General features: G+C 40.9%; 1 protein-coding gene across 1 annotated transcript; it reads right to left on the bottom strand.

Annotated features, from left to right (window-relative positions):
* Positions 1-943: 943 nt before the first annotated feature.
* On the bottom strand, positions 944-19,057 carry LOC138803098 (serine/threonine-protein kinase Nek9-like; the record flags this gene model as incomplete). Its single annotated transcript, XM_069986933.1, has 10 exons — positions 944-1,361; positions 3,679-3,840; positions 5,107-5,354; positions 10,278-10,337; positions 11,742-11,912; positions 12,780-12,941; positions 13,884-13,992; positions 16,095-16,250; positions 18,627-18,673; positions 18,835-19,057. Coding segments are annotated over 10 exons (1,569 nt in total), but the record flags the coding sequence as incomplete, so codon positions are not given.
* Positions 19,058-19,807: the final 750 nt, after the last annotated feature.

The raw sequence follows: 19,807 nt of genomic DNA, 5'->3' as shown, positions 1-19,807 counted from the left end.
ATTCACACACTGACATATTGAATTGAAACCCTTTGTACAACTACTTAAAGATAATAATAAGTGATGTGGCAGAGAGTGTAGATCAAGTGTTAGAGCACCTGCCTTGGCACAAGGCTCTGAGTTCAAATCTTAGTGCCACAAAGAAAAAAAAAGTGATAGTAATGAATGCAACTAGATTACAATGAGACACAACCATATGGAATGTGGGATTCTTGACTGGCTTTTGGTCTTCAAAAGGCCATTAAAAAAAATAAAATTGGGAAAATTCAAATTACCAACCTGGTATACTACATGAAACTTGAGAAATATTAGTGTTAATCTTATTAGGTATGATAATAAGTTGGCTGGCCAAAAGAATGGGTACTTTTGTTCTGGGATGTGTAATAAAGTATACATAATAGGTCTACCTCATGATTTTTATAACTTACTTTAAAATGACTCAGAAAAATAAAATTTATATTGATATCTTACAACACATATAGCAACATAATAACAAGTTTAGATGGTGGGTTGACAGGTGTTCAGTAAGATGTTTCAAATCTTTCATATAAGAAAAGAGGGGGCTGGGAAGGTGGCTCAGTGGCAGAGTGCTTGCCTCACATGCATGAAGCCCTGGGTTCAATTCCTCAGCACCACATAATCAGAAAAAAAGCCGGAAGCAGTGCTGTGGCTCAAGTGGTAGAGCCCTAGCCTTGAGCTGAAGAGCTGAGGGACAGTACCCAGGCCCAGAGGGAATATGGCTTAGTGGTGAAGTGCTTGCCTAGCATGCATGAAGCCCTGGGTTTGATTCTTCAGTACCACATAAACAGAAAAAGCTGGCAGTGGTGCTAAGGCTCAAGTGATAGAATGCTAGCCTTGAACAACAAAAAAAGCAGCTCAGGGACAGTACCCAGGCCCTAAGTTCAAGCTCCAGGACTGGCAAAAAAAAAAAAAAGGGCTAAAAGATTAAAAGAAACTCCAAAGGAAACTAGGTGGTAAGAATGATTCAATCCAGGTGCCTCAACAAAGCTCAAGTTTCTGAGATTAATTATGACACTTACATCACTGTAAGGGGACTTACAAAGGAGTAAGTCTATTTAGTACTTGGTGTTTTGTTTCTGTGATTTTTCAAACCAGACTTAGAAATTGGATTACTCTTTTAATGCTCTCACCTGCTGCCCTCCTTCTAATTTCTTGTTTAGCTTCTGTAGCTGGGTAAAAATCTGGAGGTTTTCTTGCTGTAGCGTCTGTTGTTCAGCCAGACACTTTAACACCAACCCCTGCAATCTCTCAACCTCCTCTTGCAGACCGCTGCATGTACAGGCAGGAGTCAGTGGTGTCCCCTTCCCAGCACATGGTACCACAGGAGTCAGCTGAGGTGGCTACAGACAAGAATTAGACATTGCAGGAAGCTGTCCTCAAGTGCCATAGTTTCCCAACCAAAACAGATTTTACCTTAAAACTAACAAGACAGAACACATATACAAGAGAAATGAAGAACATTAGGATTCTAACGCAGCTGGTGTTGACAGGGCAAGGCAATACTCAGTGCCTTGGTGCTCATTAGGCTAGGAAAAATAATCTATGTTGAAGGATTTTATGAAGATGTTTATGTATCTATGTATATTTTTTGAAACATAGTACTTCTACGTAGCCCAGGCTAGCCTGGAACTCACAAACTCCTAACTTAGCCTCCTAAGTGCTGGGATTACAGGCATATACCACCGTGCCCTGCCCTGTAAAAAGTCTTTAGAGGACATCAATATGTTCTCATTTAAAATGCTAACATGGGGGGGAGGGGGGAGGCTGGGAAGGGATGTGAAGGGTAAACCAAAGGAGGAGGCTGCAATGCTTGGTAAGAAATGTACGCATTATCCTGCCCATGTAATTGTAACCCCTCTGTACAGTATGTTCACAAATAAAATAAAATTAAATTAAAAAAAATAAAATGCTAACATGGAGAAAAGCATCATTTGGAACAAATCCTTCCGATCACAGTGAGGATATTAAGTCCTGATAATAATGAAGACACTATGATTCAAAGGATTAAGATTCATAAAACATGGGCTGAGAATGTGGCTTAGGTAGCATGTTTGCCTAGCATGCATGAAGCCCTGAATTCGATTCCTTAGTACCACATAAACAAAAAAGGCCAGAAGTGGCGCTGGCTCAAGGCTTGAGCAAAAAAAGCTCAAAGACAGCACCCAGGCCCAGAGTCCAAGCCCCATGACCGACCAAAAAAAAATCATAAATAATGAATAACAATATAAAAAAGATGTGAAGAAGTATTCAGTAAATAGGACTCTAACAGTAAACAGGACTCAAAGCTAATCAATAGAAATTAAAATGCTCATATTGAAGTTTCAAAGATTTTATTACCTCCTGGGAAGGTTTCTAATTATCCAGATTTTTCTTTTCTTTTTTTTGGTCGGTTGTGGGGCTTGAACTCTGGGCTTAGGCGCTGTTCCTGGGGTCTTAAGCTCAAGGTAAACACTCTACCACTTGAGCCACAGCGCCACTTCCAGTTTTCTAATGGTTTATTGGAGATGACTCTTCTGGACTTTCCTGCCTGGGCTGGCTTTGAACTGTGATCCTCAGATCTCTCAGCCTCCTGAGTACCTAAGATTACAGGCGTGAGCCACTGGCAGCCGGCTAATTATCTAGATTTTTCTATACTTTGTGTATAAGCCAGAATCAACAGACAACAGTCCATGGACCAATTTTGGCCTACTACTGATTTTGTAAATAGTCTTAATGAAACACAGACACGCTCACTCATAAAGTATTAAAGGTTTGAGCATCTCTAATCTGAAGATCCCAAATGTTCTAAAGTTCAAAACTGTTTGGGCATTAACATGATGCCTCAAATAGAAAATGTCACTGCTAAGCTCATGAGAAGGGTTATGGTAAAAAAGCAAGCATAGTAAAATATTGTACATAATGACCTTCAGGCTATTTATATAAGGTGTCTATAAACACAAATGAATTTTGTGTTTAAACTTGAGTCCCAGTTCCAAGATATCTCACTATATATATGCAGATAATAAAAAAAAAATCTAATACCTGAAATGTAACAAAAATCTAACAAATACTTCTGGGTCCTGAGCATTTTGGATAAAAGGTATTCAACTTATATGTGTGCCTGCTTTTGTGCTGCAAGTGCCAGTGTCCAATAGTTACAAGAGATTATATGGGTTACATAAAAAAATAGTATGTGACCTCTTTAGTTTTGTTTCACTGAGGTGTAAAATGAAAACATCTACAAGGTTAGATGTATATTAGTTATTTATATTTATAGCTCTTCAACCCACCATAGTGTGTTAAAAAAATGAACGGGGGTTTTGGATTTCAGTTTTGTATTTCTGAGGCAGAGAGAAAACATAATTCTCTGGGGTGGAAAGGTACTGGTGGCTCACACCTATAATCATAGCTACTAAGGAGGCTGAGATCTAAGGATCACAGTTCCAGGCCAGACAGGATAACAAAGTCCAGGACAGTCCTATCTCCAATTAACCATCAGAAAACCGGAAGTGGCACTGTGGCTCAAAGTAGTTAAGTACTAGCCTTGAGCAGAAAAGTACTAGCCTATCAGAAATGTGACAGGGTAATGAGTTGATACTGGACAGCCACAGAAGAACAAGGAGGCTAGAGGACATGATGAGGTCACAATTGTGATTCAAATATACAAAACTCAGTTACCCAGACTCCCACTTGGGGTTTGTGTTCCGGAGGAACTTCCGAGGCCACTTTGAGTCCTTGCAGCTCTTCATAGGGTAGCGTATCTTTCTCAGATTCTGAAAATCCTGTACTTAGGGGAATTGGGCTGTCAGGCATGGGGATGAATTCTGCATTTTCCAGCTCCTAGGTATAGAAAAAGAAATTTTATCAGTTGCAACAATCTACTTTCTCCCAAATTCCTTTCTTGCTTTTGCTCTTGTTTTTACTGTTAAGACATCAGCACCCTCTAGTGGTGCAGGACAGTAGGATTCCCACCCTGGGAATCCATCATAGAAGTGATACATAATTTGAGATGCAAATCTGAGCAGAGTCTGGAGTGTTTGCAGTGTTTCCTCAACATTCTTATTCTACACAGGCTACTCAGCTAGTTAGGAGGTTTGAAGACAATGCAGGGAGGTTGATGGCCAAGCTGCCAGAGGCTGGGCTGAAGATGTGCTGCTTTCTCTGCTCATAGGCCTCATAACTATTCAGTCTGGATAAGAAGCTTTAAATCTGTAGGTTTTTATTTTTATTTTTTATTTTTGGTTGGTAGTGGGGCTTGAACTCTGGGCCTGGGCGCTGTCCCTCAGCTCTTCAGCTCAAGGCGAGCGCTCTACCACTTGAGCTACAGCACCACTTCCGGTTTTCTGGTGGTTTATTGGAGATAGGAGTCTCACAGTCTCTCCTGCCCGGGCTGGCTTTGAACCGTGATCCTCAGATCTCAGCCTCCTGAGTAGCTAGGATTACAGGCGTGAGCCACCAGCGCCCGGCTTTAACTTTTCTTGTCAAGCATTGTTGCTTCCTCCTTTGTTTCCCCTTCCTATCCCTTCCCATATCCTCCCCCCATATCCCTCCTATACACCCCCCCCAAAGTTGTAAAGTTCGTTTTTCGACATAATGACTTGTACATCTCATTGTTTCAATGGGTCCACCTGTATCCCTATTTAAATGATTTGTTTTTTTCCTTTCCCCTCCACAAATTATACCAACATCAAATACAGTGAAAGCAAGGTGATCACCTATTTTCTGAAATAAGGTCTTAGCAACAGATATTCCATCCTCTTCCACAAGCTATACTGTAACTGACTTTCCATATAAATAATAGATTTCATATTTAGTTTTTAATATTAAACCTATTTTCATCAACTGTATTTCTATTGTAGGGGATTCTATCAGCCCTGACATTCCACTTCTATGAATAGGCTATATTAATTTATATTCACTTAAGTAATATGAGTATGACAGCATTTTAAAAAAATCTCTTACTTCTGGAAAGAAAAAAAAAACCCACGGGTTTTAGTGATTTCTTTCCAAGTAGAGGTCGAAGGCTAGATTCTTACTACAGAACAATTTAAAGGACATAGGAAACAGATTCTGACAGCATTTTTCTAGGGACTGCAAAGGACTTACCTTTCGAAGCCAGCCAGGACAGGAGCTGCTGGCCCCACAACTGTTTCCCATGGCCTCTGTGGGACTGATTAAGCCTTCTATTCCTCGATCCGCTTCCATTGTTCCTCGGAAGCCTCCACTTGGATCAGGAGTTTCTGACTCCTGCCGACTGTCCTCTTCTCCTCCTCCTCCTCCTCCTCCTCCGCCGCCGCCGCCGCCACCACCACCACCACCACCACCACCACCTCCTGGGCTAGAGCTGTGGACCACTGGTGGATACATGGCACAGAAGTAGAGAGCTTTGCTATGCAACAAGAAAGATTTACCATCTGGGACCCTCATACCCCTAGAAAGGTTCCTAGAGTTACATGAAGTGGATTGGCAGTAGTGCAGTTAGGCATTTCTGTATTCATAACAGATTATCAACATTCTAGTGCATTACTGAATGAACCCCTCAACCAGTTTGACAAATCTAGTGCCCATGTTTACTGTCTTTAGCAGATACATTCATAGTCTAGCATCCTCCATTAGCACTTGCCTTATGTTAAGTTCTTTAATATTTGAGCCAAACAGGTCTTAAAGTTGCCAGAAGAACACACTATTGGTAATTTTGTTTGAGATAAATACTAGTGAATTCTTCAACAAATATGAGCATTGAATTCTTTGATGACAATTTGTATCAATTTTAAAAATATGATGGTTGGTTCTAATAAGGAGTATATGTTAAGCTACCATAATAAGGCTATGTGGTTAGGAAATGAAACTGAATTTTAATATGAGTCAAATGTTAAATTTGCCAAAGATAAAACAAACAAAACAGCCAACAAAAACAAAAGTTCACGGTATGCTCCAAGGTTCAATACAAAGGACTCTATCCCAGCATACACTGGCCTTAGGACTGTGTCAGCCTGTGATTCTATTGAAGCAGCCCAACTACAGAGGAGAGTAGAACAAGCTCTTGAATCTTGCTATTTTGCTTTAAATAGCCTTTTCTTTTCTTTTCCTTTTACTGACTGTTCTGGGGCTTGAGCCTAGGGCCACTAGTTTATTCGGCTTGCATGCTTGCCTAGCATTCTATCACTTGGGCTATACCTCCAATCCAGTTTTTGATGGCTAATTTTAGAGATGAAGTCTTGTAGACTTTTCTACTGGGATGGCTTTAAACTTAAACCTTCAGATCTCAGCCTCTGAGTAGACAGAATTACAACTACTAGCACCTGGCTTTAAACGATTTTTAACAACAGTCAAGCCTGTAATCCTAGCTATTCAGGAAGCTGAGATCTGGGAACTGCAGTTAAAAGCCAGCCTGGGCAGAAAAATCTGAGACTTAAGGGTGTGTGTGTGTGTGTGTGTGTGTGTGTGTGTGTGTGTGTGTGTGTGTGTGTGTGTGTGTGTGTGTGTGTGTGTGTGTGTGTGTGTGTGTGTGTGTGTGTGTGTGTGTGTGTGTGTGTGTGTGTGTGTGTGTGTGTGTGTGTGTGTGTGTGTGTCTGGTGTGTGTGTCTGGTGTGTGTGTCTGGTGTGTGTGTCTGGTGTGTGTGTCTGGTGTGTGTGTCTGGTGTGTGTGTCTGGTGTGTGTGTCGGGTGTGTGTGTCGGGTGTGTGTGTGTCGGGTGTGTGTGTGTGTCGGGTGTGTGTGTGTGCCTGGTGTGTGTGTGTGCGTGCCTGGTGTGTATGTGTGCGTGCCTGGTGTGTATGTGTGCGTGCCTGGTGTGTATGTGTGCGTGCCTGGTGTGTGTGTGTGCGTGCCTGGTGTGTGTTTGTGTGTGTGTGTGTGTGTGATGCACCCATGCCGGTAGCCAGCCTGGGCAGAAAAATCTGAGACTTAAGAGAGGGGTGTGTGTGTGTGTGTGTGCCTGGTGTGTGTGTGTATGTGTGTGTGTGTGTGTGATGCACCCATGCCAGTATGGAGGCTTGGGCAGAAAAATCTGAGACTTAAGGGGTGTGTGTGTGTGTGTGTGTGTGTGTGCGCATGCACCCATGCATGTATGCCGGTATGGAGGCTTTAACTTTGTCTAGGTACTGTCCCTTTGCTTTTTCATTCAAGGATAGTGCTTGCACCACTTCAGGCTTTTTGCTGGTTGATTTGGAGATAAAAGTCTCACAGACTTTCTTGCCTGAGCTAGCACTGAACTTTGATCCTCAGACTCCAGCTTCATGACATTAGGCATGCCACTGGTGCCTGGCCCGAGGGACTCTGATTCTCAATTAACCAGCAAAAAGTCAGAAGTAGATGTATGGTTCAAGTAGTAGACCATAAGCTTTGAGCAAAAAATTCTAAACAAGAGTGAAGAGTTCAAATGGCCTCAGGTAACTGAGGGGATGGGTGTGGTTAGGAGTAGTGGAGAACTGATGACGGGGTGACACTGATCAAGATACGTTTGATTAATAAGCTGACATGTTGAGTTGAAATTCTTTGTACAACTACTTAAATATTATGTTCGAAACAAATGTCCAATTTTCTTTGATGCTCAACAATAGACAAGTGAAATACTATCAGTAAAAGAACTAGAATGGCACTATCCCAGATGGTAGTCACTTGATATAATGATTTAAATTTAAATAAAATTAAAAATTCAGTTTCTCAGTTATACTAGCTGCTTTTTTAAGTGCTATTATTCTGGATAGCACAGATATAGAATATTCAGTCATCGAAGGTTCTATTGGATACTGCTGTCTCTATCATTGCATTTGCCTTGAATAGTCCTTCCTCTTCTAGTCTCCTACTAAGATAAAACTACTGATTTTTTTGGGTTGTGAAGGGGGTGCCCATCTGGGGCTTGAACCTGGGGCCTGGGTGAAGTCCCAGAGCTTTTTGCTCAAGGATAGCACTCTACCACTTGAGTCACAGCTCCACTTCTGGCTTTTGATAGTTAATTGAAGACAGTCTCACAGACTCTCCTGTAGGGGCTATCTTCTGTGATCCTCAGATCTCAGCCTCCTGAGAAGCTAGGATTACCCAGCATTACCGATTTTGTATTTACCATTTCTTCTTCATTTCATGTTATTATGTACTCTTTTTTTTGGTCAGTTGTGAAGTTTGAACTCTGGGCTTGGGCGCTGTCCCTGAGCTCTTCAGGTAGAGCTCTACCCCTTGAGCCACAGCACCACTTCCAGTTTTCTGGTGGTGAACTGGAGATAAAAGTCTCATGGGCTTTCTTGCCCGGCTGGTTTTGAACCGAGATCTTAAGATATCAGCCTCCTGAGTAGCTAGGATTACAGGCATGAGCCACCAGTGCCTGTCTTTGCATACTCTTAAAGAATTTATTATTTGGCTTGTTTAAAACTATATGTGGGGGGCTGGGAAGGTGGCTCAGTAGTAGAGCGCTTGCCTTGCATGCCTAAGGCCCTAGATTTGATTCCTCAGCACCACATAAGCAAAAACGGCAACTTACTTTCTACATTTTATATTATGAAAATACTTAGGGATGGTGTTCATTTCCATTCCTATTTAAAACCCAGACCAACAGATGGGTATAACACTTTCATTCAACAACTACTTCTAGAGCATTTATCACATTAATTATACACTACTGAGTTTACATTTCCTAGCCAATCATTTGCTTTATCTTATCTTTTTCCATGAAATATTGTTCCAGCAAAGTTGCAGAAGAATAACCATGTTTGGCGAAAAAGATATTTAATTACCTTAACATTACATAACATTACATTAACATGCACAAATTGAGATGCTGAGCAATTTCAGAAAACCAATAAATGCTGTGCTGTGTATCTATATTTACAAATTAAAGCTCAACAAGACTATGTAAGATTTTTGATTTTTTTTTTTTTTTTTGTCAGTTGTGGGGCCTGAACTCTGGGCTTGGATGGTATCCCTCAGCTCTTCAGCTCAAGGCTAGCGCTCTACCACTTGAGCCACAGTGCCACTTCCAGCTTTTTTTTTTTCTGATTATGTGGTGCTGAGGAATCGAACCCAGGGCCTCATGCATGTGAGGCAAACACTCTGCCACTGAGCCACCTTCCCAGCCCTGATTGTTTCTTTTTAAGAGATTAATCTGCATTTATTTTGGGTTCTCATTTATTTGATTCTGTATATCAGAACTGGTTCTGATATGCATGGACTCTGGCAGGTAGACAACCAAAAAGGAATACAGATTCAGTTTCTTGATAGGCCCAAACAAGATAACCATGAAAGAAGCAGCCAAAGGAAGATTATTAGAGAGGTATGTGCTGACTCTTCTAACCATGCTGAAAGTCTATTTGACCTTTATTTATTTTAATTTTTTTTTATTAAAAAGGGGGTTATAGTTATATAAGTCAGGTAAAGAGTACATTTCATTTAGGATAATGTCACCCTTTCCCTTGTTCATGACTTTCATTTGTTTTTTTTCTTTTTTTTTTTTTGTCAGTTGTGGGGGCCGAACTCTGGGCCTGGGCGCTGTCCCTCAGCTCTGCAGCTCAAGGCTAGTGCCCTACCACTTGAGCCACAGTGCTACTTCCGTCTTTTTTCTGCTTATGTGGTGCTGAGGAATCGAACCCAGGGCCTCATGCATGCAAGGCAAGCACTCTACCACTGAGCCAACTTCCCAGCCCCATGAATTTTATTTCTAAGGGCTTGTTTTTTTTTATTATTATTTTTTGTGCCAGTACTGGGGCTTGAACTCAGGGCCTAAGTGCTGTCTTTTAGCTTTTTTTGTTCAGTGCTGGCACTCTACCACTTGAGCCACACTTCCACTTCCAGTTTCTTGGTGATTATTGAAGATAAGTCTCATTGACTTTTCTGCCTGAACTGGTTTTGAGCCATGATCCTCAGATCTCAGTCTCCTGAGTAGCTAAGATTATAGGCGTGAGCCACCAGCTAAAGGCTTGTGCTGAAGGACTATTTCTATAGAATGGAATACTCTGAGGAATACCATGAAATAACGGGCAGAGAAAATCTTTGGCCCCTAGGATAGAAAGAAATATTATATAAGTCACATTACAATGTGAGGCAAACACTTAATTACTTCCATATACATGAAGGCAAAGATGTATTCTCTTTCTGACCACAACGCCATTCATGAGTTACTGTGAAATTCACCAAAATGGGATGCTCCCTCCTAGTCACTGGATTCTTCACTTCTCCACATTTGCCCTCACTTACTATTTTCCTTTCAGTTTTGGAGAATGTATGTAATCTAACCCAAAGACCCACATATGAGAAAAAACACTGCTACTTGAGACATTACTACTTACCAGTTCCAATGGAGAGGCCACTGCTATTAGAACGGATGGTCTTAGAATTCAGTACTTTCTCTGAGGAAAAAATAAATCAGTAGGTAAGCATTTTGTGCAGAGATGGGCAAGAACAGTAAGAGGGAACTATAGGGAGGTAATGTAGAAGATAACTGCTATTCCTTGCTATAGGTAAATATATGATTACTGGGGAGGTGGGGAGGGAAGGGATGATAGGGGAAAAACAAAGGAGGGGGTAACAATGCTCGATAGGAATGTACTCATTACCTTATTCATGTAACTGTAACCCCTTTGTCCAGTATCTTTACAGTAAAAATATATATTAAAAAATGGGGCTGGGAAGATGGCTCAGTGGTAGAGTGCTTGCCTTGCATGCATGAGGCCCTGGGTTTGATTCCTCAGCACCACATAAGCAAAACGAAAAAAGCCAGAAGTGGCCCTGTGGCTCAAGTGGTAGAGCACTAGCCTTGAGCTGAAGAGCTGAGGGACAGCGCCCAGGCCCAGAGTTCAGGCCCCACGACTGGACCCAAAAAAAAAAATAAATAAATAAAAATAAAAATAAAAATATATAATTACTGTTTAGCAATTAATGTCATTATCTAAATACCACTAGCTACTCTAAGTACATTTAGAGAACTACATGTTCCACTCCTGCTACCCACTGGAATCACCTGGGAAACTGGAAAGTAACACTCTAGAAATTAAGATTTAATTGGTCAGGACTAGAATTTGTAACAACTCTCCAAAAGATTCTGATGTTCAGCCAAGGCTTTTAAAATTAAGTCCAAACAAAGTTATCTTTTTTTTTTTTTTTGGTCAGTCACGGGGCCTGAACTGTGGGCCTGGGCACTGTCTCTTAGCTCTTCAGCTCAAGGCCACTTCCACAGCACCACTTCCAACTTTTTCTGCTTATGTGGTGCAGAGAAATTGAACCCAGGCCCTCATGCATGCAAGGCAAGCGCTCTACCACTGAGCCACCTTCCCAGCCCCAAACAAAGTTATCTTTATGACCTAAGATTTTCTTTTAAAACATGTACTGAACCAGGTTCTAGTGGCTCACACCTGTAATCCTATCAACTCGGAGGCTGAAATCTGAGGATTGTAGTTTGAAACTAGCCCACACAGGAAAGCCTGAAACAGTCTTATCTCCATGAACTACCAAAAAAAAGTCAGAAGTGGAACTGTGGCTCAGGGAGTAGAGCTCTATACTTGGGCAAAAATGCTGGTAGGCCTTGAGTTCAAGCCCCAGAAACAAAACACAACAAAAACAACAAAAAAACAATGACAAAACTAAAAACTTACAGTTTTGTTCCTAGCATTCAGTTTGGAATCCCTGACCGTTACAGGATTTAACAGAACTAGCTCTTCATGACACTTATGTTTCCAAGAATGTGCCCAGTAGTATTTAGTTATGGATCAATTCTGACAAAGCCACCCCAAGCCCACACGTTATGAAACACTTACCAACAATGAGAATGGTGTGCCAGCCACGGCAAGATAGGTCTGGAACATGATGCAGAGATCCAAAAATAGGCCTAGGCCATGAGGTACAGATATCAGAGCCATGTGGTCTTTCAGTGGGAGTCATTGCCAGACGTCCATTACCACCATTGCCCCAGGCAAAAATATGATTATCTATATTAGACAACAGATCATTTTTAACAGAACACTGGCTTCCCAACTCTTTGATTTCTCCTCTTTATGCCCTAGAACTAAAGAGATGTCCTACTGTTTACAAATTTAAAGAAAGCTGATTATTTCCCTATATAAAGCATAAAGTTTTCCTGATTACTTCCAGGCAAAAGTGACTATTGCTACTCTGTACTGTCATTCATTTACTTATCACCTTTGTACTGGTCACTCACTCAAACACGTATTGGGAATCTACATCATGGAAGGCATGGCTTGAAAAAATTGAGCACTGAACAAATAAAGTCCTTGCTCCTTTGGAACTGGCATTTTAAATGGGGAGACTGACAACATATAAATAAATAAATGTTCCGGGGCTGGGAAGATAGCTCAGCGGTAGAGTGCATGCCTTGCAAGCATGAGGCCCTGGGTTCGATTCCTCAGCACCACATAAACAGAAAAAGCTGCAAGTGGCGCTGTGGCTCCAGTGGTAGAGCACTAGCCTTGAGCTGAAGAGCTGAGGGACAGCGCCCAGACCCAGAGTTCAGGCCCCATGGCCGGCAAAAAAATAAATAAATAAATGTTCCATTTCAGGTGGTAACCGCCAATTTCATACAAATAAAAAAGGAAAACCATGATTCAGTTATACAAAAACTAGTCTCTCCCATCCCAAGCAGGAATTAAAACACAGAAGGGATGGAGGAGAATGACAAAGATGTATTGTATTCATAAACTGTTTTGTTGAATAGCAACTTCTCTGTACAACTACTTATAGATAATCAAAAATAATTGAAGAGTGAACAATTAAAAAAAAAAAGAATTAAAACATAAGTCATCTGTCCAAAAAGCATGAAATGACATATACAGACTCACCATCTGTGGCAGCGATGGTGAACTCATCACCACAGGAAACCCTAATCACTTGCTTCCCACCAAGGGGTCCACCCAATAAGTTGATTCCCAGACGCTTCTTGTAATTTCCAACACCCAGCTGTCCACACTTATTGCAGCCAAAGGTCAAAAGGCGGCCTCGCTCTGAGAGAGAAGCAAAAATAATTAAGCTCTAGTGGTTTATGGAACAGAAGAAAAATGTAACCTATATAGACTTCCATTCACTAACTTCTAGTTGTTAGAAGATATGATTAGGATGCTAGCCATGTGATCCTGGACCTATGGTTGCCAGGCTATCTAGACACTGTGACCATCTGGACCTACTGACAGAAAATTGTGTTTTCTCCCCCAAATTGAGTTTTTAACATGGATAACAGATACTGTCTAACTTGGAATACTTACCATACAGGCCATTTAAAGACAACAGAAGTCAAGAATTATAAGAATGAGATTCTGGGGCTGAGAATGTGGCTTAGTGGTAGAGTGCTTGCCTGGGTTTGATTCCTCAGTGCTGTGGCTTGGTAGAGTGCTAGCCTTGAGCAAAGAAAAAAAGGAGCTCATGAACATTGCCCAGGCCCTGAGTTCAAGCCTCAGGACTGGCAAAAAAAAAAAAAAAAAAAAAAAGAGAGAGAGAGAGAGAGATTCTTATTATGAGATGTATTTATTTATCTTTTATTTATAGGGACTATCACCAAAAATGAGCCAGTGGCCCATGCCTGTAATCCAGACTACTCAGGAGGCTGAGATCTGAAGATCGTGGTTTGAAGCCAGCCCAGGTAGGAAAGTCTGTGAGATTCTATCTCCAATTAACTAGCTGAAAAAGCTCAAAGTGGAGCTCTGGCTCAAATGGTAGTTTGCTAGCCTTGAGCAGAGAAACTCAGGGACAGTGCCCAAGCCCTGAATTTAAGACCTAAAGACCAGCATTCAATCTCTCTCTGTCTCTGTCTGTCTGTCTGTCTCTGTCTCTCTCTCACACATACACACACACACAAAGTGGATTACAGGAAGCTGTCAGAACATGCATTGTTCATAGTATAAAGGAGCCTGAGCTCCTAATGCATGAGATATGGTTGATAGTCAACTCACCATCAATAGCAGCTGTATGAGTCTTGCCTGGGGCAATGGTACGGATCTTATAAAAGGATAACTGTTTGGCCAGGGTAAAGGAAGTTGTGTAAGGAACTTCATGGTATGCCTGAAACAAGTAAAACACAAAGACTCATGAAGTAAAAAATGAAGGGATAATTAAACTGAGAATGGAAAAGGTCATGGTGACCACAAAGTCTTTCAACAAACCATGTTACTGAGTGCCAGGAAGTTTGCCATCTTTAAAAGGATACAAGAAGAAATAAGCTCAACATGTCAACAAGAATTTAGTATACCAAGCAGGACTTTCTGACAACACATTTTTATATTCTGAGTTAAAAGTGTGTAATATATGAACACTGTAGAAGTTTTTTTTTTTTCCTTTTTTCTTTTTGGTCGGTCATGAGGCTTGAACTCTGGGCTTGAGTGCTGTCCCTGAGTTCTTCAGCTCAAGACTAGTGCTCTACAACTTTAAGCCACAGCACTACTTCTATTTTCTGGTGTTTAATTGGAGATAAGAGTCTCAAGGACTTTCCTGCCTGGGCTGGCTTTGAACTGTGATCCTTGGATCTCAGCCTTCTGAGTAGCCAGGATTACAGGCGTGAGCCACTGGCACCTAGAAAAGATATTATTTTAAGGACAGACTCCCTGACATTGTTTTGGTTATATATTCTGCACACCTAACAATAGCAGGAAAAAGAATTAAAATCAGAAGAATCTCTCCAGCCTCTAAGTAATCAGTTACTAAAGATTTAATTTCACCCACGGAGTAGTGTTTCATCACTTTTTAAAGCCCCTAAGGCCTTTTGAGTTCATATTAAAAGAAAAATACCCTCACATAAATTAATTTTCACAACAAATCTAGTTTTCTTAACAAAACACAAAAATCAAGTAGTAATTCTGAACAAACCTTTCAAATTACATATTCTTCAGCCTTGCCCTGAACTTGTAATCTCCTAAGACTCACTACTTCAAAGACTTAAAACTCTACTCTAACCTTTTTCATTGAGTGAGGAAATTTATGTCTCTTAACTTGACTCTTTAGAGATGACACAAAGTAGCTGGGTGCTGGTGGCCCATGTCTGTAGTCCTAGCTACTCAGGAGGCTAAGATCTGAGGACTGCGGTTCAAAGCCAGCAAGGGGGCAGGAAACTCTGTGAGAATCTAATCTCCAATAAAACACCAGAAAACCAGAAGTGGCACTGTGGCTCAAGTGGTAGAGTGCTAGCTTTGAGCGGAAGAGCTCAGGGACAGAGCCCAGGTCCAGAGTTCAAGCCCCATGACTAACAACAACAAAAAAAGACAGAAAGTAATGATATTACACAAAGAGAAAAACCAAGACTATCATTGGTTAATTTGGTGACATCCTTAAAGGAGGAAAATGGTAATACATTTAGTAAGCAGTGTTTTAGAAACCAATAAATTTATGGGCTAGGAAGGTGGCTCAGTGGTAGAGCGCTTGCCTTGCATGCTTGAGGCCCTGGGTTCGATTCCTCAGCACCACATAAGCAGAAAAAAAAAAAGCCGGAAGTGGTGCTGTGGCTCAAGTGGTAGAGTGCTAGCCTTGAGCTGAAGAGCTGAGGGACAGCTCCCAGGCCCAGAGTTCAGGCCCCACAACTGGACCCAAAAAAACAACAACAAGAAACAATAAATCTAAAATCTCTCCAGGGAGGTGATATATTAGAATGTTGCTTTTTCACAGTAATTTTCCTGTTCCTATTCCGGTAATAAGGATAGAACCTACAATTTTGTTTGCTGTTATCAATTTTATTGAGCTATAACATACTGCAAAATATTGTCAGTCTGATTATTTTTCTGTTCTGTAAAATCACTCTGATTAAGACACAGACCATTTCCAGCACCAGAGATAATGGGTAATCTTTTCACTTTTTTGTTAAGACCCACACTCCTCCAAGAAGTAACTTCTCTTGACTAATGCCACAGTAACTTAATTTTGAATGTTGCTATATTTCACATCTATAATCATACAGTATGTACCTTTTGTGGCTGTCTTCTTTTGCTGAATACAATATGTATTCTTAATTCTTTTCTTTAATATTTATTTTATTTTATTTTTGTGAACATTGTATTACATTGTATTCTTCATTCTTAAATCAACTTCTATGGTCACTAACCAATAACAGCATTCCAAAGGTATTCCAGTCTACAATAGTTCTGACAATGTGGTCAGGACATCAAGAGAATACTCACTTCATGATTGATGATTCCAGACATGCACTGATTCAGACCCAGTTTGTTGAACTCATTGAGCCCACAGGCCAGCACTTTGCCTGACTGAGTCAGCAGAAAGGTCCCATCACAGCCACACTGAACAGCAACAATAATTAAGGCCTTGGGAACATCCACCTGCAAAGAAAGAGTAAATCAGAAAAAAAAATCTTAAGTACCGCATTCATATTAGGAAAACCCCTTAGTCTTTCACAAAAGGACTTGCTACATTCAGAAGAATGATTATAAGGAAATATAGTTGAACTGTTCTCTTCAGATTTGCCCAGTAGTTTGAAGGCTACCCTTTGCAAGGTAGAACGCAAATTTTAATATATAAAGGAAAAAGTGGCAGTTCTAGGACAACTAAGTAGACAGATTCTATAGATCTGTTTTAGCAACAGATCTTACTTCTCTGGAAAAGAAAACTTGAGAGAAAGAGCAATACAAGTGCTGGGAAAGGATTGGCCTTAATCCCTCACTGGCTTTTTCTAATGAGACAGAGAGTACCTTGACATTTACAAAAGAAGTTCAACAGCCCTTTGGACCTTGATCTGGTCTTATTTTTGGTTAGTACTAGAAAATTTTTTTTTTGTCGGTCGTGGGGCTCTTGAACTCTGGGCCTGGGCGCTGTCCCTCAGCTCTTCAGCTCAAGGCAAGCGCTCTACCACTTGAGCTACAGCGCCACTTCCGGTTTTCTGGTGGTTTATTGGAGATAGGAGTCTCACAGTCTCTCCTGCCCGGGCTGGCTTTGAACTGCGATCCTCAGATCTCAGCCTCCTGAGTAGCTAGGATTACAGGTGTGAGCCACCAGCGCCCGGCTTAGTACTAGAAATTTTGAACTTAGGAGCTCATGTTTGTTAGGCTGGCACAGTATGCCTCTAGCCTACTGATATGTTAATTAAAAAAAGAAAGAAAAAAGTGATAGAACTGGGTGCCAGTGGCTTATGCCTATAATCTTAGGTATCCAGGAGGCTGAGATCTAAGGATTACAGTTCAAAGCCAGCCTAGGCAAGAAAGACTGTGAAATTCTTACCTCTAATTAACCAACAAAAAACAGAGCTGTGGTTCAAGTGGTAGAGTGACACACACACACACACACACACACACACACACACACACACACACACACACACACACACACACACACACACACACACACACACACACACACACACACACACACACACACACACACACACACACACACACACACACACACACACACACACACACACACACACACACCCCCCCCCCCCCCCCCCCTTAAGTCTCAGATTTTTCTGCCCAGGCTGGCTTTTAACTGCAGTTCCCAGATCTCAGCTTCCTGAATAGCTAGGATTACAGGCTTGACTGTTGTTAAAAATCGTTTAAAGCCAGGTGCTAGTAGTTGTAATTCTGTCTACTCAGAGGCTGAGATCTGAAGGTTTAAGTTTAAAGCCATCCCAGTAGAAAAGTCTACAAGACTTCATCTCTAAAATTAGCCATCAAAAACTGGATTGGAGGTATAGCCCAAGTGATAGAATGCTAGGCAAGCATGCAAGCCGAATAAACTAGTGGCCCTAGGCTCAAGCCTAGGGCCACTAGTTTATTCAAGAGTAAGAGAATGTGGGTTAGCTTAATCTTAATGGTAGAGTGCTTGCCTTGCATGCATGAAGCCCTGGGTTTGATTCCTCAGTACCACATAAGCAGAAAAAGCTGGAAGTGGCATTGTGGCTCAAGTGGTAGAATGCTAGCTTTGAGCAAAAGAAGCTCAGGGACAGTGCCCAGGTCCTGAGTTCAAGCCTCAGGTCTAGCAAAAAAAAAAAAAAAAAAAAAAAATTAGTCGTCTTCCAAATATATACTTCTACAGCTAACTACACAGGGTTGAAGAAAGAGAGTGACAGATGTGGCCATGATGGCTATTTGTGAAATGTGAGTCCCAAGTTTCTACTACCGCCTCTTTAGGAGAAAAGGAACAGCTATATATAAATTCCGATGAGGATGGTCTCCACGCCATCAGTTAATGTTTAGGATGTAAATAAAAACTGGTAACAGTAAGTAGTGTAATAGATGTCAGCCAGTATAAACTTGTCCCCAGGGAGTGAGAGAGATGTGCTTTTCCTTCAGATAGCCAGTTCTGATAGTCTTGGGAGTAGTCACGTGTTTCAGACCACATGATCTCATAGCAAAAAAACATCTATTCATCTGGTGTTCAACTGTACACAAAAGAAGGAAAAATGTTTAGTCATATGTTTAGCTATACTTGAATTTTTTGCTGTACTTTTTTCTAGTACTTGTGATATGATACCACAGTGTTCATAATACCTATACCTACTCTCTCAACTTTCTGACTTTTTCAGATGACAAGACCACATATAACTGAATTAGGAATCTTAGGTTGTCAGGCTCCCAGATAGGAATTTCTTCAGAAATTAACACTTTTAATATGAGGAGTCAATGATAGGGTGAAAGGATATATTTTTAGGGGTTATGTGTTTTACACAGGCTTTAGGAAGAAGCTGTTTCTGACTTTACCTTTTGTGGTGTACAATAATCCTCTTCTGAATCCAAACCTAGACGTCCTGAAACATGCATAAGAAATAAAGCCGTTATGATGAGGACCTTTATCCCAATGAGAATGTTCTATAAGAGTCTGTTACTGCATTAACATTTCTCAGAGGCTAAATGATGTGCTTAGATTCACACAGCCTGAAATCAAGCTGTACACCTGAGCTATACCTACCATATTCACCACAGCCCCAAGAATAGACTTCTTTGTTCCGTGTCAGAACCACCACATGATTATCCCCACAGGAGACTTGTTCCACCGGATTGTCGAGGAAGAAGTTCAGCTGCATAGGTTCCAGAACTTCAGGGCCAGCAACTTTGTCCATCCCCATACAGCCGTAATAATCAGATCCAAAGGCATAGAGCTGACCTTCATCTGCACAAGGAAGTAAAACAGTTCATCACAGGAATGACTTATTTTGTCCAACCAGAAAACTGAATAAGGATAGAATAAAGACTACCCCAGCCAATGATCTCATGTGAGATGATTACATCCGAAGTCTAAATAATAAACCACGTAAGTCTAGAGCTATTTCCAGTTAAGGAGTCACAAGTAGTATTACTGTAATGAATAAGTTATTTTGTTGTTGTTTTTAGTTCCCCAGCACTAGAATATGAACTTAGGCCTCCTGCTTACTCAGTTAGTCTCTATCATGTAAGCCATGCAGCCAGCCTGGCTTTTTGTTGGTAATTTTGGATATGGACTTTTCTGTCCAGGTTGGCTTTGAATTGCAATCCTCTGGATCTCAGCCTCCTGAGTAGCTAAGACTACAAGTGTGAACCATCAGCACTAGGTTTTATGAAGTTCTAAAAAAGGTAGTATTACCAAGTTAAAAAGGACTTAACATTTTTACTAGTCTTCTATATTTTGTAGGTAAAGAGAAAAGTACTAAGGTTTCATAAAATGCTAAGACCAAAACTAGATTTAGTTCTTGGTCCTAATTTTGTGCTATACATAGTCTGAACAGGTAGGGAGATTATGTTCCTATTTTCCAAATGTCTTTTTCCTTTTCCCAAATACAACAAATGTCTCCCTAATCCACAACCTGTGTTATTGATGTGACTTCCCCTTGTTCATCACTTCCTAATTCATGGCAAAATAAACTTGAATTGTCATGAATGAGTTGTTTATAATGTCTTTTGGTTTT

The sequence above is a fragment of the Dipodomys merriami genome, unplaced genomic scaffold (assembly GCF_024711535.1).
Source record: "Dipodomys merriami isolate MVZ:Mamm:240054 unplaced genomic scaffold, mDipMer1.0.p SCAF_3328, whole genome shotgun sequence".
In the NCBI taxonomy this organism is placed as follows: Eukaryota; Metazoa; Chordata; class Mammalia; order Rodentia; family Heteromyidae; genus Dipodomys; species Dipodomys merriami.
This window is presented reverse-complemented; position numbering and strand designations above follow the sequence as displayed.